Here is a 17,170-nt window from a genome sequence, read left to right on the forward strand (position 1 = left end):
CCATTCTTTACATAGTCAGGGATGTAGCCTGACAGGATGCTGTTCCTGCAGCCTCTCAGCCCAGTAAGATTACTAGAGAGTATATACACACACATGAATTTCCCTGTAGAAAATAGTAATGCAGAAAGGCTCTCCTTGCTGTTTTTCTCAATTACCGGTAAGTAAATGAGGCTCAACTCAGCGGTGTCTGATTCCAGGGTCAATTCCTGCCTCTGCCCTCTTTTCCCTCCCCCTGGAGTCCTATAGTGCACCAATATGAAAGGTGAGTGAAGCGAATAAGGCTTCATGGCAGACTCCCTACTTATTCTGAAGGTTTCTGTATGAAACAATCTTCCAAATATGTTGCACCCAACCAGTAATGCTTCTCTCTTACATAGACACAAGTTAAATTCCCACTGGAATTAAGGACTCCACAGAGTTCAGTGTGGGTCATAGGATCAAGATATACTTAATAGAAATCTATAGCAACAGCCAGTCAGATGTTTTAACAAAATTATTTTCTTGTATTAAAATTTCCACCAGGTCTTAGTTTGGCCTCAGGGATTGGCTCCTGATAATTTTTTTCCTTGTAGTTAACAGTGGTTATTAGATTTTACAGCTTTGGAGTGAGAAAAAACAAAATGGCAGCCGGATGTTGTTTGGTAATGAGCTTCAGTTCCCACCTAGACACTCTACTCATTGGCATGTGATGGTTTCCTAAATGCGTTTCAAAAATATATTATTACACTCACCCAACTATTCTAAGTTGTGAAAAGGTCCAGCGGTATAGCGCTTGGATTCCTTTAGGAGGAGGTCAGTCACTAGAGGGTTACTGCTGTTTTCTAATGTTTACATTCATTTACAAATATACATCTTGAGCTTAAACACTCCAAGAGCGTGCCAAAGCCCACTGCTCTGCTGTCAGGTCTTGGGAGATAAACAACACCCTGGGAAGCTTACAGAGCCCTAACTCAGCTCTTTGCATCTGGGTGTCCTCAGCCTCAGTTCTATGCATGCTTACCTGAGAGTAAGCCCCAACGAGAGGAATTCAATTCATTTTGCGTTCACCTTTAAACTACCTAATTTGCACTTTTTTTGAACGATATGTGAACTGAAAAACAGTAATCCTCCAAGATTCACACTTTGAATTTTGCAGGGCGGTTGTGTCAAGTGATGTGTACAGAAAAGCATATTCTAGGGTAAAATGGGCATAAAAATGCATATATTCATGAAAATAGCATACACAAATGCTTTTTATCAGGGGAAACTGCTTTGCAAAAAAAATATGTGTATATTAGTTAAAACTGCATACAAAAATGTGTTCAATCAGAGAAATTCATACTAAAATGCTGACAAATTTTTATTAGGTTTTTTTTAAAAAAATCACAGGTTGCAGGAATATGTAGAACTGAATTTAAGATTTAAATTTAAGAACTGGAACTGATTTGTCCATTCTTAGTCCCCGGGAACCCAATGAGACTTATTTCTGAGTGATATACATAGGATTGCACTGTAAGGTACTAATAATCTAACTGCACAAAAATGTTGTGGCCAACTCAGATTCCAGTCAGCCTTTGGGATGAAGCCAGAATTTAATTCCTCCTCTCCCTCTTTCCCCAATTAATCAGACAAAAGTGCTAGGAAGTTATCTGAAAAGGGCTGTGTCTACTACCCTCGTTTGACTACTCTCAAACAATTTGACCAGGACATAGATTTAAATTCCTCCCACTGGAATCAACAGAATTTGAAAGTGTTCAATTTCTGACTAGATCACAAGGGCATCACTATTGTGTGCTTGAGTTTCTGCAAGATACTGCATAAAGGATGGAAGTCTTGCAAGCCAACATCTGTAATGCTGGTGAGTTGGGGAAAGCAAGTTGATTCCTATACAGTTTCAGCTTATCCTTTGCCAACATGACAAATATGAACCTGTCCTTCCCAGCTGACCAGCATTTTATATGTTGGACTGTAAAACTTCCTTCTTGTTTAGGATTTCAACCTATGCATAGGTCCCACTGAACGCACTGGGATTTACTTCTGGGGAAGCATACACAAGCATTTGGCTATTATTTCCTCTAGATAAAATAGTAACTATGTTGATCTGCTATATTAGTAACCACGTAAGCAGTCAGCAAGGATCTTTGCCAGTCTCATGTCTGGGAGCTGTTCAACAAAGGGGGGCAGAAGCGAATGAAACATTCTTATCACATGCTGAATGCCACAAAAGTCAAGTTGACCAAAGAGATGGAAGAGTGAAAAGGCTGCCTGTTTGAGGTAACTGGTTTTCCCTCTGCTAATGTCTGTCACTCAGCACTAGAAGGAGACATGGAAGCAACCGTCTGCATGTGTAACTGATACAGGGACACATCTGGACGTAGCTTTCCATACATTTTGACGCTTATTCGGAACCCATTCATAGGTGCAACCCCTCCCCACCAATTGATGCATGTACACAACATCCTACTCAGGCCTAGAGTTGGATCGGGGCCTTTGGGCATTGTTGCAGCTCAGCCATTCAACATGGGGAAAAAGTTGTCATGGCAATGCAATATATAAACCACACACCATGCACAATAAATTATCCTCCGAGTATCGTGTCGCCATGCTCTGTTAAGATGTTCCTTTGACTATTGTTTATTATTCTGGAATGGAACATCTTCCTGCTCACTAAAGCAAGGGCAAAATGAGCGTTGTTTGGGAACTTTTTTGAAAACTCTGAATGCTTAGTAGGACACTGACTCCTGACTGACCCCCTTTCCCATTTATATGTTTGACAATTAAATGGTGGGGGGTTAAAAGATAAACCTGATGGGCTCCACTTTTTGCTCTTCCTAGCCATCCCTTCCAGGCACTACTTTTGTTCGGTTTAAAAAAACCCACAGAAATCCTTGTTCCTACATGCAGTTCTCTTGTGCCATTTAATAATTGATTTGGGGATCTCACGATTTTTCGTTCTTGTACATTTATGAGGATATAGCTCCCTAAAGTTTAGCAAGAGGGCAGCAACTCAAAAAGAAGCCACTTTAGAACTTTTAATTGATGCTTCCCTACAGAAGGCTTTGTTCTGCTAACAGGTGCTTAGCAGAATCTCATCTGACCTGGCAGTTAATGAGACCTCTCCTAGCTTCTTCCTGTGCTTCCTCCAGGTATGGACTGCCAGTTCTGGTGCTCATTTCAGCAGTGATTCAGGATGAGGCCGCATCATTTCAGTATTTTGTACTTTGATGACGCCTCCCAGTCACAGAGTTCAAGAAAGTGCTTTTTTAAAAAAATAATAATAAATGCACTAATGAACTACTCACTGCAACACATGGAAATGCAAGAGCCTTTTTTTGCCCTATAAAATGTGGAATAGAGAAAAGAAGTTAAGATTAAGAACTGCATTTTTTAAAAAATTACATTTTCTGGGTTGGCCACTCACAAATCCATCCTTGAATATTGGAGTGGCTCTATCTAGTGTATATGACAGCCAAGTGTCCACAATTGAGCTTACAGCTTGTTAGTAGTAGTTTCCATCAATTCTCTTATGAGATCTGGCGGCATTTCTGATGTTTACGACCACTCCTTTTTGCATCAGAAGTTACATTCCATGTCCAAGATCCTAGTGAATCTTAGGACACCATTTTTGACATTCTAGCACTACTTCTTTACTGCCTTCTGCTACCAATATATGAGCTGGAGGAGTCTCTGAGCATTGCATATCTAACATGAAAGCCTAATAAGATGAAAGGGTTGAGCCTGTTGAGCAGTTGGCTGCCTATTCTCTGCAGTAATTCATATTTACTTCTCATGAGCTTCCAAAGCTGTGTGAGATCTCCATGCACTAGAAAGTTATGGTTCTGAATACTATGTTCAGAATAGACAAAATGCTTTGTGTTCTTTTGGCTGGTAGTGTTTTGGCTGGTAGTCTTTTCAGTGTTGCCCACTTGCAATGGGACAAAATGTAGGCTTTCCAAATAGAAAACTAGCAGAAAGGAAAATGGAAGGTGGCCAGGCTAAGCAATCGTTGCCTGCAGGAGCTACCAAGGGCCACAGCCTAATGAAATGATTGGAAATGAGGACATTAATAAAACTCTGCAGAAATGTTCTTATAGGTGAGGTTCCAATAGGGAGGGGGTAAAAGTCAGTTCAGTTTGCAATTTAATGCATGCCTACCATAATTCACACTCACTGAAATAATACATGACTAAAATGAAGCTATCCTTTAAAATTCACACTTCTCCAAATTTTGTGATGTTGTGGTCCAACCAGGAAACAAACAAAAAATCCAAAATACACACATTAGAGGAAATAGCATATAAAAATGCACATTAGTGAAAACAACATTAAAAATGACTTACGGATGGGGAAATCATGTTGCAAAAATGTGTGTCTTGGGCAAGATTGCATATAAATATACATTAGGAGATGTGCACACTGTGGGCTCATCTCATTTTTGTGGCAATATATATATTTATATATATATTTATATATATATATATATATATATATAAACTGATGCAGACATGCGCTGAACTGAATTCAAGACTAGAAATATAAGAAAAAGAGATAAAAGCAAAACTGACCGACTTGCCCCTTCCTAGATTCCAACCTCCAGAGGAAGATCTGTAGCCAACAGCTCTGCAGGTAAACCTGCTCAATAAATAGATACCTTTCAAAGTTAAACAGTGAGCTCTAATATTGATGCTCAGCAGTGCTTTTCTTCTAGAAAAAAGGTGTTGGTACTCACTATGAAGTTGTTACAGTGCTTTTCTTTTAGAAAAAAGAGGTGCAGGTATCACATACCGTTGAGTACCCCTGGGGGGAAAAAGCACTGCTGCTCAGTGAGGTTCCTAACAGAAATATTAGAAGTAACACCTTATCATTGCATTGTAACAAACTATTAGTATGTATAGATTTGAAAGAGCTCCTTAGTTTTCCTTCCATTGTGTCTTCTCATACTCTCTGTGAAAGAGCCTTCTCAGATATAAAGCAAAATAACACCCTGTAATAATTACAGGTAGGTAGCCGTGTTGGTCTGCCATAGTCGAAACAAAATAAAAAAATTCCTTCGAGTAGCACCTTAGAGACCAACTAAGTTTGTTATTGGTATGAGCTTTTGTGTGCATACACACTTCTTCAGATACACTAAGTGTGCACGCACACGAAAGCTCATACCAATAACAAACTTAGTTGGTCTCTAAGGTGCTACTCGAAGGAATTTTTTTATTTTGTTTCAACCCTGTAATAAGTTTAAGAGACAAGAGCAGAGGGAAAAAGGGGAGTTGTGATCCACTGTTCGAAGAGAGTAGCAAAGCCAGCAATATCCCAGATATTAATGTAGGCTTTACTGTGGATTTTGAAAGATGTGGCAGACCTTCCTAAGGCTTACAGCGCAATCCTATGACACATTGACTCAGAAGAAAACTTCACTGATCACAGCCTCACACAGTGTCTTCCCCAACTTTTCCAGATTTGGGTCTTGGGATGAACCTCAAAAGTGTTGATGAGCTGGTACCATATGATGTTGCAATAGATCTTTTTCTTTTGGCCACAAGGCTAATAATACATAGCAACACTGCAGTTCACTGCCTTTAGAAACCAAATTCAACCTGACTAGGATATATGAGCTTACTAGAGAATTTGTGATGGGTCTTGAGCATTAAAATCCACCACCGCGGCCCACGTATAAATACCCTGAGGCAACGGCAGCTTTCTCCAAGTAAGAAAGCAACACTCGTCCTCTGCACTTATTATATGCATAAGTCTGCCTTTGAAGTTAAGTTTACTTAGATTTTTAAACTAAACAGTCAATTCCTATGCACCCAAACCCGCAGATTTCAAGCAGTTCAATTTTCTGTTATTAAATGCTATTTCTTTTCAAAACAATATCTGTACGAAGATTCCTCGTTAACGTGTGTGTCACGAGCCTTGATTTTTAAAAGCATCATTGGTCCTTAAAAGCCATTTTCGACTTACACTCCCGTAAGTGCTTAGACCAGCTCAACCCCTCATGTTACACCAGTGCAAGTATGAAAATGCAAATCATTTTCGAACGTTGAACTTTGGCCATTTAGTTATGTAGGCATTTGTGTAAATTTCATCCAAATCAAGACAGGGTATATTGATGGCAATCACTGTGACAGGGCAACCTATTGTGGCAAAGATATCAGAGGTATCCCATCAGCCACCATGCTTTTTACTGTATGCTGCATTTTTCTTTTCGGTAAATTCTATTGGGACGTGGGTGGCGCTGTGGTCTAAACCACTGAGCCTAGGGCTTGCCCATCAGAAGGTCAGCGGTTCGAATCCCCGCGACGGGGTGAGCTCCCGTTGCTCGGTACCAAGTTCCTGCCAACCTAGCAGTTCGAAAACACGTCAAAGTGCAAGTAGATAAATAGGTACCGCTCCGGCGGGAAGGTAAACGGCATTTCCATGTGCTGCTCCGGTTTGCCAGAAGCGGCTTAGTCATGCTGGCCACATGACCCAGAAGCTGTACGATGGCTCCCATGGCCAGTAAAGCGAGATGAGTGCCACAACCCCAGAGTCATCCACAACTGGACCTAATGGTCAGGGGTCCCTTTACCTTTTTATTGTGCTTAATGGGATCTTGGTAGGCTTTTTAAACTGCACATGGCATCAACAGCTCTCTGGAGCCCTGTTCAAGTATACCTACATATCACTATGAAGTAGAACTGTATTAGATGTGGTGTGTATAAAATGTCACTCCCTTCAACTATTCACCTGTTTCCGGAAATAGATATTTGCCATCATGTGTGTAATAATTTAAACAGGAGACCAGCCCTGTTTCTTGATAACCTGTTTCTGTTGTACCAGGGCAGGATGTTTACTAGATGATGACAAGAGCTATCTAGGCGCAGATGATGGGAGATGGCAAAATCCTTCTGAGCAGAAGACAAGACGGGGACAGCACAAATTGGGTAGCAGTACGGGGTGCTTTTATCCCAAGCAAGGAAGGGACAATGCTGCAGCTAAGTTTGAGGCAGCACTCAGAGGGGTCTCCAGAGGGCAGAAATGCTAGTGAGCCTGCCTTCCCCACCTCTGATCAGAACTTTTGGTGCCATTTATGGGGAACCCCAAAGGACAGAGCATTGGGAAGTGTGGCTGGAGCATCTATTTGGCATGTGGGAGATTCTAAATTCAGTTGCTGGCAGCTCCAGTAAGGGCTGGGCTGGGAATGACTCCTGCCTGAAACCCTGGAAAGTCAGTGTAGACCGTACTGAGCAAAATGGACCAAATGAACGGTCTGACTCAGTATAAGGCAGCTCCCCATGTTCTCAGTTTTGTAGCAATGCTTTACAAATTCATCTGTATCAAGGTGTACAATTAGCAGAGACGCCACACTTCACCGCAAGCATGGGACGCTGCTGCTCATGCAACTGGTACAGGGAAGATGTTGGACATTCAACTCAAAATTGTTCCCACTATACACTTTATGGCTTGTTTTGTTTCCTGGGCTCTGATTCTGTAGCCACTTTGTAATCTGACCTGGAGAGAGGTTTATTTACAAAATCTGGAGAGCAAAAGTGAAACTGACCAAAAAAAATTTATTATTTTTTTGGCCAAACTAAACCAACTTAGCAGTTATGATATGATGGCTGATATAAGTGGCTTGGCCTGTGGGAGGAGGTAGTCTAAGAGGAACCAGAAGTGCTGAGAAATCTGAAAGGAAGAGTTGGGTTTTAGTAGCTTCCTTCACCAATTTCAATTGTTCTGGTTTAGGAATGTCTGTTTCTGGTTATTCAGTCCTCTTTTCCCCACAAAAAACACAAACCCTACAAGCGGTTTTTGATACAGCCAGCCTTTGCAATTTCCCCTTTGGTGCACTAGAAAGTTATGGCTGAGATAGCACCAGTCAAGGCACTAAAAAAAGATATTGGGATTTGTTGTCACTTAAACAGGCAAAGGCAACACAGAGGAGATGGTGTTCTGGAAGGAAGCCCTATGAGCTACAATTCTTTTTTTAAAAAACCTTTTAGTTCTTTCCACCTTTGCAACTTACATTCCATCAAATGAAATGACTGTACAGAACACTATTGTAGTGCTGTTGTTGTGAAAAGTGCATTCAGCTACCCTTGTATTATCAGGCTATGTTCACAACACGACAATGATAGCAGTTCAGTTGCAAGCTTCCATTTTCTTCCCAAAAAATGTTCTGTTAAACAATGTCAATTATAGATTTAAATGTGCGGTGCTGTTTTGTTTACCATTTGGTTTGAAACTTTTAAGATCAATTTTATACATATATCTATCTATCTATCTGTATTTGTTCAGGAAATGCATGTGTGGGGATCCTAACAGAATGTTCCCATCAGTATTCCTGGCTCCTTGGTTCACGTGAGGACCTAAATTTTGTGACTATGGTTTTTGTTCTACACAAAGGCACGCTTGCAATAAAATTTTTACAAGTTTTCTACACCATAAGCTAAATTCTGAGTTCCAAAATGTGAAGTGTGGTAACAAAACAACTGAATGGATTTATAGTATCACTCTGATATCTTGTCATGTGATTTTCCCCTTCCCAATGCAAAGTTTGTTTACAATCAACAACTTTGAAATACAGTCAAATATAGATTATATCTTCTCCTGTCTCATTTTTGCTGGAGGGAAGGGTGGAGGACATGATTAAACATCTGAAGCAGGGATGGGAAACCTCTGGTCCTCCAGATGTTATGGGACTCCAATTCCCAGCATCCCTGACCATTGGCTATGCTGAATGGGGCTGATAGGAGTTGTAGTCTATAAACATCTGGAAAGCCACAGGTTCCCCATCCCCAATCTAAAGAATCCCCTCAGCCACGAAGAACCAACCTGTTCAAAGCTCAAATTTGATACCTGAGTTTGGATAAACAACTGGTATGTTTCTTGTTACTTGGTCGTACTTGTTTTAGCTGATGGGGTTCAGTATTTTGACAGTATGTGATAATTGCCAGGCAATGGTATTTGATCTTTGAGAACTTTTATTGGAAAAACTGGTAGGATCTGAAAATTGTCAGCTTATGGCATTTGATCAACAATTTCCAAGCAGTCAGAAGCACTCAAATTTATAACTCAAATTTTGAAGTCAAACATTTTGAAATTATCTTAATTTCATTATCTTAATTTTAAATGCCCAGAATTTGGCTTAAGCAGATGCACTGCTTTTTCATAAATTCCATTCTCTCCAGTAGCATGCTGGATTTTTATATTTACAGTTGTACCTCGGAAGTCGAACACCTTGCAACTCAAACGTTTTGGCTCCCAAATGCCGCAAACCCGGAAGTGTGTTCTGGTTTGCAAATGTTTTTTGGAACCCGAATGTCCGACGTAGCTTCCAATTGGCTGCAGGACTGTCCTGCAGCCAATCGGAAGCCACACCTTCATTTCCGAATGTTTTGGAAGTTGAACGGACTTCCAGAATGGATTCCATTTGACTTCTGAGGTACCACTGTATTTCTCTTTTAAAAGCATACCAAGTGGGGTATGTAGACATGATTTACAAGCCACAAGATGCAGCAGGCTCAAGTGGAGCCAGAACTAGGAACCAGTTGCTTGAGCTGCTGTGCTGGGAAGGCAAATTACAATTCCTGATTCATGCTATCCAGCTAAAAATATCTGAACACATGGCTGAAAATATTGTGTGTCCCTGTCATTGGCAAAGGCACCAGCAGTAACACATTAGATCTGAGAGTTCAGCACAGGAGATTTCACTGGAAGAATGGCTTAGGACACACACAACCAATTAGGCAAGCATTATGTGCAATGATTGCAGACACACTGGAATGCATCCAACTGTGGCTTTACATTAGCGCCAGGCACTTCAATTTGCACAATGCGGTGGTAATTGGCAAAAACTGTTTATCTCATCTTACGCACAGAAGCCACTATTGGGCGCAATCCAGTCTCTTCTGTAACTCAATGAATTCCATCTCATACATGATGGCTTTAATTATTAGAGCTCACATCTGTTAAGTCACATGTTGTGACATTTGGAATGTAACAGTTTTAGCAATATAATAATAGTTTTTGCATTGATACACCACCACCTTTCCACCAAGGCCCCCAAGGTTTGTAGTACTTACATGCAGGAACATGGTTGCTTTCCTTCTTAAGAAAGGACAGGGAGCGTTGTGGACCTTCTGATATTGTTGGACTCCCAATTTCTATCACCCGCAGTCAGCTACAGGATGACGAAGGCTGTACATCTAGGGTCACAGGTTACCCACCCCTGCTCTGAGTAGTGCTGCGTGGTCCTATCTCTAAAAAGGTTGGTGTTTTTCTGCCTCGTTAGGAAATCTTTAGAACTGGGGTGGGTGCAGAATTTTGATTTTACCTTATCACAGCAAGGTGACCATGGACAGGGTGTGTTTTTCTTTCTGGTAAACATTTCACCAGCCCTCTGCAGCCTCCCTGGCTGTCCACGCCATCTGAGGGAAGGGTGGCTTCGTGGTCTCTTCCGCAGGGCTTTAATTGAAATATGGGCACCTGGGCAGGCTGCAGAGTACAGTCCATTTGTAGAATGAAAAGCAAGGGCACTCGCAAAAACCCTTTAGCCACCTCAAAACTATGGTAAGCGCAACCCCACCCCACAACCCCGCTGCACCTGACCCATGAGAATTGCAGAAGAAATTCTCTCTTGGTAAGTTTTGAATGCAATTTATTTTCTCATTAACTGGTGAAGGGTTTTCATTAAAGCCCCAATTATCCCCCATGCCACCCTACAGGATAATAATGCTCTCTAGATTGTAATCTACACTGGAGGGTTTCCCAATCCTCTGAAGCAGATTTGGGCGATGCAAGAGAGAAGAGGGGGAAGTCCACCAATGCAAGGACACCATTGACTACAACTGTGCCTAGCATTTTAATTCCCTGCTTGGACAAAGGAGAGGAAATTATGGTTTTCAACAGCAAGCATCGATTGTGAAGGGCATACATGTGGCAGAGTTATAGGTAGGGAGGTGAGAACAGGTGAAAACACTGGAAATCTACTACTTGGCAGGCCAACTATTGCTCTGCAATCCCTCCACTTTTCCAGGTACTTGGTTTCTGGATACTTGGTTCCAGGAAATAGCAACAGGCTATTCTAACATTTGATACAAATCGTTTCTCAGCTGTGGCTTGATGTGAAAGTTAAAGGGAGAGATAAGTTTCCGGAGCCCAAGTTGTCCTGAGCAAAGAAAGGCAAACTTTTACACAACTTGAAATCTGTTTCAAAGTTGTAATGAACTTTAGCAGTTGTTAGAGATAGTAATATAGTATTACATTAGTAGAAATGGCCAGGAATTGGAGGAGGTGGAATTAGAATGTTTCTGATGAGGAAGTCAGCTTCCTCTTCAACCTACATTAGATGCAACAATACTGTCTAGTGGGTATGGTGGAAGCCTTCTATGTTCAGCAACTCATAAAACAAATCCATGAAATCGAATCCAAAGCAGCACAAACCAATTCAAAGCATCCTTGGTGTTTTTCAAACACCCACCGACCACAACAAATCTCTTAGGGAGATTCAGAAGCGGTTTCAGATCCAGCGTGAAGGTTTGCTGTTCAAAGTGAAAACCAAAAACCAACTCCAATGGATGCACCTCCCCGACTGGAAATGTCTCAAGCATTCTTTGGATCTGCAAAACTGGTTTACAAAAACACAGGCCCGGTTTGCACACTCTATCAAGGTACAGCTTATATGAAACTTAGGATTCGTGTGAATGAGCAGCATGCTGGTGCAAAAATCCCTGCAGATGTGCCTCCCACACACCTTTCTTCACTGCATGGAAGAAACAAACCAGGAACTGGCTTTTTTTAATGTGCAGACTAGTGCTTGTAGTTTATTACTTGTGTAACAAAACACAAACATACCGCCATGGCTTGTTAGGAGAGAAGCCACCCACAAGGTTCACATGTAATGGCAATCCAGCCTCTTTTGGTTCACTCCATTCAGGAAAGGAAGCAATGCGAGGGAGTGCTGCACATGTTCACTTTAAAACCATAGCTGAATTTAATTTATGGTTAAAAGCAATGTCCGAAGAAGAGTTTGGATTTGATATCCCACTTTATCACTACCCGAAGGAGTCTCAAAGCGGCTAATATTCTCCTTTCCCTTCCTCCCCCAAAACAAACACTCTGTGAGGTGAGTGGGGCTGAGAGACTTCAGAGAAGTGTGGCTGGTCCAAGGTCACCCAGCAGCTGCAGGTGGAGGAGCAGAGACGCGAACCCGGTTCCCCAGATTACGAGTCTGCCGCTCTTAACCACTAAGTCACTGTAAGAATGCTGGCTAGCCAAGGAGATCAAGTGGTCTTAGCTGAAGTTCATGTATTCTGGGGCCAGTTCCTGAGTGTACACAAAAACAGAATGGCAGCAAACCTCGCCATCTTATCTATAAAGTATTTATTTCCTTAAGTTAAACAAACAGGTTTTTTTTTTTCAAGGATGGTTTCCATCTATAAAATGAACAAAGTACAAGCTCTGTACAGCAGATTTTAAAGAACCAACTGAAACGACAGTTTCCAAATGACATCTGATTTGCAAAACAAAATTCACATGTACCCCCATCATTTTTGCTTTGAAGACGCTCAGATAAGGTTAGCACAGAGATAGCATTGCAATTTGTTTCCACGTCTCCTAGTGATTTATTATAAAAGGAAGAGGGGTGGGGGTGGGGGAGAGATGTTGGCTACTTCTGATACCCAAGGTCAATATCTGCCACTGACTGCAACTGCACACCCTCCGTTCATGTCAAAGGTTTTCACACAGTGCCCCTTAGTACACCCCACTGACAGAGGATCTGTGCAGCAGCAGTCGTTGGTGCATAGCACCAGAAATCCATAGACTTTAAAAAAGGATGAAGTCACAGTAAATAACTTTGGCACACTGTGTCATGTAAACATAGCTAACACCACATTTCCATTCTCATCCAACACCCACAATTTGCGGTCTCAGCATGGAGATACTGTCTGCGTAGGATCTCTAGAATTTTAAGAACATATTCTCATTTTATAATACATAGACGACATTAGAGTTTCTGGAGTGGGGAGATATTATTAATAAAACTTACTAGCAACTCTGGTTAGGTTAACAGTCAAGGCAGCAAACTCCTATTATTTCAGAAAACAGCAGCTGGTTTGCTTGCTAGCTTTTATATCACAAGAAAAAAAATGTTAATATTTTAGCTCCCCTTCTTAGTTCTTTTCTCAGAAGCGCTGGATCATAACCAGTTGGCTGTATAGTTGCGAGTTGAATGCATAGTCCCTCAAATATTAAAATATCACCATCTTCATCTTCACTAATATTTTTCATGTCAAGTGTTGTTGGGTGGCTGAAAATAAAGCGAATCTTGAAAAACTCAAGTCCAAAGTTTCTCTCTTTTTGTTGCCAAGGTCGTATGTAAATAGGATATACATGGGAACTTGCAGTGTGGGAGAAGGAAATTTGATCTGGAAGAGGATTATATGCACAAATCCACATTCAAGGAAAAAGCAATGTGGATTCAAACCATGTAGAATTCATATGACATCTGTGAATACTACCTGCAGAGATCACAAGCATGTCATATAACAGTTTATCAGCCTGTTTTAAACCGGTACTGCAAATGTCAAATCCTTTGTGTCAATGGAAGCATTTTGTGGCAAATACTGCAGCTATAGGGGAAAATACAGTTTATGGAATACTCTTATGACCTATGTAGCTGGAAGAGAACACTGTCAAAACATGATTGCATAATAATTTGTCTTTGTCCTTTGTAATCACCAGAGGGCACCGTTAAAATCTTACATAAGCTGTGTTTTTAAGAAAGGGGGGGGGGGTTACAGGCAAAGATGTCAGAGTAACCCCAGACATTACTTTGATATAAAAACAGCAGTTGGATTGAAATGGCTCCTTCCAATGTATTCAGAACATTTTCCTCCAGCCAAGTTTGAAACACCAGTTTAAAACAGGACACAGGTGTAAAGAAAAAACCCAGACCATGATAACTCCCACCCCCCAAAAGCAGAGGCGTAACAGCTGAAATGTTGATATTTAGTAGGTAGCTGCCCATGCTTCCACGAGAAGGCTATTGTGATCTTGTGCTGTCAGACAACTTTTTAAAAGGAGAAAAAGAAGCACGTATTGATAAGAACACAACCTGAAGACCAAACCCTCCTAGCTGCATTATTTTAAGAAGGCCAAACTAATTTTTTTTAAGTAGCCCCAAATTGCCCAATACAAATACCAAGTTTATAGATATCCAGAGCACATGGCATGAATTATCCAACTGGAGGTGACAATGCTGGTGAGATGAAGCGTGCGAGCTCCTTTCTGCCATTTGATCACCCTCCTCTGCAGAGGTCCGACATTTCCCAGGAGGAGGAAGCGCAAAAAACAAAATAAAAAATAGGCACACTTCACAAAGCAGAAACATCCAGTGTTTGCATGAACACAACTCAGCAGCACAAACCTGCATCTTCACAAAGTTTTGTTCTTCTACCAACTGTCCAGTCCACTTCCCAGAAAAGTGTTAAATTGCTTTTCTTTGTTCTGTTTGTTTTGTTTTTTGGATAAATTACAGGATGATGAAAAATCGATAGAAAGTTGAAAATTTTGACAATATATATTTTATATATATATTTATATATAAACATATATAATGTTTATATTTAAGAGTTCTGTCATAGAAAAGTCCATGGTGAAATATACCAAGTACACATGGCAAAAACCTTCAAAATGCTTTGATTTCTGGAAACCACGAACACTGATTTCTATGTAAAATGGAGACTGCCAATGATCTTCTCCAAACAATTTGCTTCCCTCCCTATCAGTCCCTCCCTCCCTCCCACCCTCCCCCTCTTCTGTGTGTTGAAAGCAGTTTCCTACTACTGTACATCTGTTTTTCCTAGGAATCTTAGTCATCTGCTGTGGAAGGATTTAGCTTGATGCCGGAAAGGAACTGGTGAGCCTTTGCGGTGGAAGGGAGCGAGTCGTGCAGCAGCTACGTCTGACCAGGCAATGGCACGGTCCCCAGTTCACTTGCTTCCCTTTTGTTCATTTGTCGCCTACTTTCAGACAAAGATGGAATACTGAGGTATATAAAGTATCAGTAATGCAATCAAAATGTTGCCCAAGGTTTCGGAAACGGGAACAGTCCTCCTGAGCAAGCCCTACTATTGCTGCAGGTTCAGTGTGAACTTCCACTGCTGCGACAGCGAGGGGTTGCAGACTTCAACCGTCAGACCACCGTTTTTGGCATTTCGGCTGTCTAAGCAGAGGTTGCTGCCCACATGCCTCAGTTTCGCGTTGCTTTCAATTTGTTCCCATTTCTGGAAGAAGAAGAAAATTTAAAAAGTCACTCCACTTAGATAAACGTTGATTTTAAAAGCCAGTATTTTCTAGGGTTATTTTGTCTACCATCTATTTTCCTTACAGCAAATAATTGCAACTCCTTAAAGTCACTACTGTTAAATTTGCTTTGCAAACCCGCTGTGGCTGTAAATTTTCCTTCAGCATTGTCCATGCAAACTTCCCAAATGGAAGCTGAAAGCCCCTGGTATACTGGAGTGGGAGATTAAATACTGGGAGGGGAATGAAACCTAAGGATTTAGTTACACTAGGCAGCTTGCTGTAAGAAAGGCCAGCCATCAGTTCTACTGTTTGTGGAATGTTCTCCCCAGGGAGGCTTACCTGGAACCTTCATTATATACCTTTAGGCACCGGGCGAAAACATTCCTCTTCAACCAGGCCTTTGAGTGAATAACATGCTATCTCCACCCCCTTCGTTCAGCCCGGACACTGAGATCCAGTGCCGAGGGCCTTCTGGCGGTTCCCTCACTGCAAGAAGTGAGGTTACAGGGAACCAGGCAGAGGGACTTCTCGGCAGTGGTGCCCACCCTGTGGAACGCCCTCCCAGTAGATGTCAAGGAAATAAGCAACTATCTTACTTTTAAAAGACAACTGGAGGCAGCCCTGTTTAGGGAAGTTTTTAATATTTAATGCTGTATTGTTTTTAACACTCGATTGTGGTTCGAGGACCTGATCCCCCCCCCCAAAGTGGAATGAATACACAAGGACACGTGATATAAGGTTAATGGGCAAGAAAAGGCCACAACTTTATTGATTACAGCAAGTGAAAAGGTATTGGCTTAGGCATTGGATTACGTCAGCTGACTCTACCCCCTCAGAGAGGGGTGAGTCTGAAACAAGGGGGGTTTATTCACCAGTAGGTGGAGCCTGTTGATGCTAATCCAACTATAGGCTCTCCCCTGATGTCACTGAGGGTCGTGCCATGGCCTCCCACCAAGCAGGTATCGGACAGAATACACGACCGCCAGATTCCTTGAACGGAATACCCAAAAATTGAAGGCATAGGCGATGACCACACCTAGCCCTTCGACACCACGACACATTATTCCAATGCCTAACCTACCCACCAATACCACGAAGGTTGTGACGATTGCTACGAGGTAGGCGAAAAAACCAAAAAGCCTAATGCCAAATGGAAAAATTCCTACCAGGCACCCCGGACAACCAGGGCGACCAACCTAAGGTCCATAGCAAGGCCAAGGAACTAAGACCCTGAGCTCAAAGGGAGTGGAGGGTGGGTGAATTGTGACGGGACAACGAACAGTGAGGCTGAGGAGGGGCTGGCGCCGCCATATTAAGGCTGCTATACACGCCCCCTCGGAGGCACCTGGTTGGGTGCCTGCCGATGGGCGTGTGCACCAGCCAGATAAGTGGGAGGCAGGGGGCTAACGCCTCCTGCTAGATGCGGGGCTCGGGCTCCTGCCCAAACCACTCCCCTCTCTTCAGGAGGAGAGTCTTTGGGAGCTGCTCAGAGTGGCTGGGGAAACTCAGCCAGGTGGGCGGGGTATTAATAATAATAATAATAATAATATAACAATAACAATAATAATAATAATAAATGTGTTTGTGGGAGTGGGTGAGGGGGTTATTGTTTTGTTTTTATTATGTATTTATTGTTTTATGTTGCTTTTATATGCTGTGAACTTCCCTAAGATCAACATATGAATGTATGACTGTTGTTGTTTAGTCGTTTAGTCATGTCCGACTCTTCGTGACCCCATGGACCAGAGCACGCCAGGCACTCCTGTCTCCACTGCCTCTCAGAGTTTGGTCAAACTCATGTTAGTATACTACTGCTGCTGCTGCTGCTGCTGCTACAATGAGTCTCACAGCAGCCAATCCAATGGGCAAAGTGATTCAATGACACAAACCCAACAGTGCTCTA

At 41.9% G+C, this 17,170-nt stretch overlaps 1 protein-coding gene and 1 long non-coding RNA gene across 2 annotated transcripts in view; one reads left to right on the top strand and one right to left on the bottom strand.

The window, feature by feature from the left end:
- Positions 1 to 11,476: 11,476 nt before the first annotated feature.
- Positions 11,477 to 12,854, top strand: LOC309338586. Its single transcript, XR_014154982.1, has 2 exons — positions 11,477 to 11,984; positions 12,209 to 12,854. It is a non-coding gene; the product is annotated as an uncharacterized lncRNA (long non-coding RNA).
- The window catches only part of GALNT2 (polypeptide N-acetylgalactosaminyltransferase 2), a 70,006-nt gene continuing 65,393 nt past the window's right edge, over positions 12,558 to 17,170 (bottom strand). Inside the window, exon 16 of the mRNA XM_081855859.1 lies at positions 12,558 to 15,245. Coding sequence (XP_081711985.1) covers positions 15,090 to 15,245 — 156 coding nt within the window. The 3' untranslated portion in view covers positions 12,558 to 15,089. The remainder of the gene's footprint in view (positions 15,246 to 17,170) is intronic.

This window comes from Podarcis erhardii, assembly GCF_964252035.2.
Source record: "Podarcis erhardii genome assembly, chromosome: 3".
In the NCBI taxonomy this organism is placed as follows: Eukaryota; Metazoa; Chordata; class Lepidosauria; order Squamata; family Lacertidae; genus Podarcis; species Podarcis erhardii.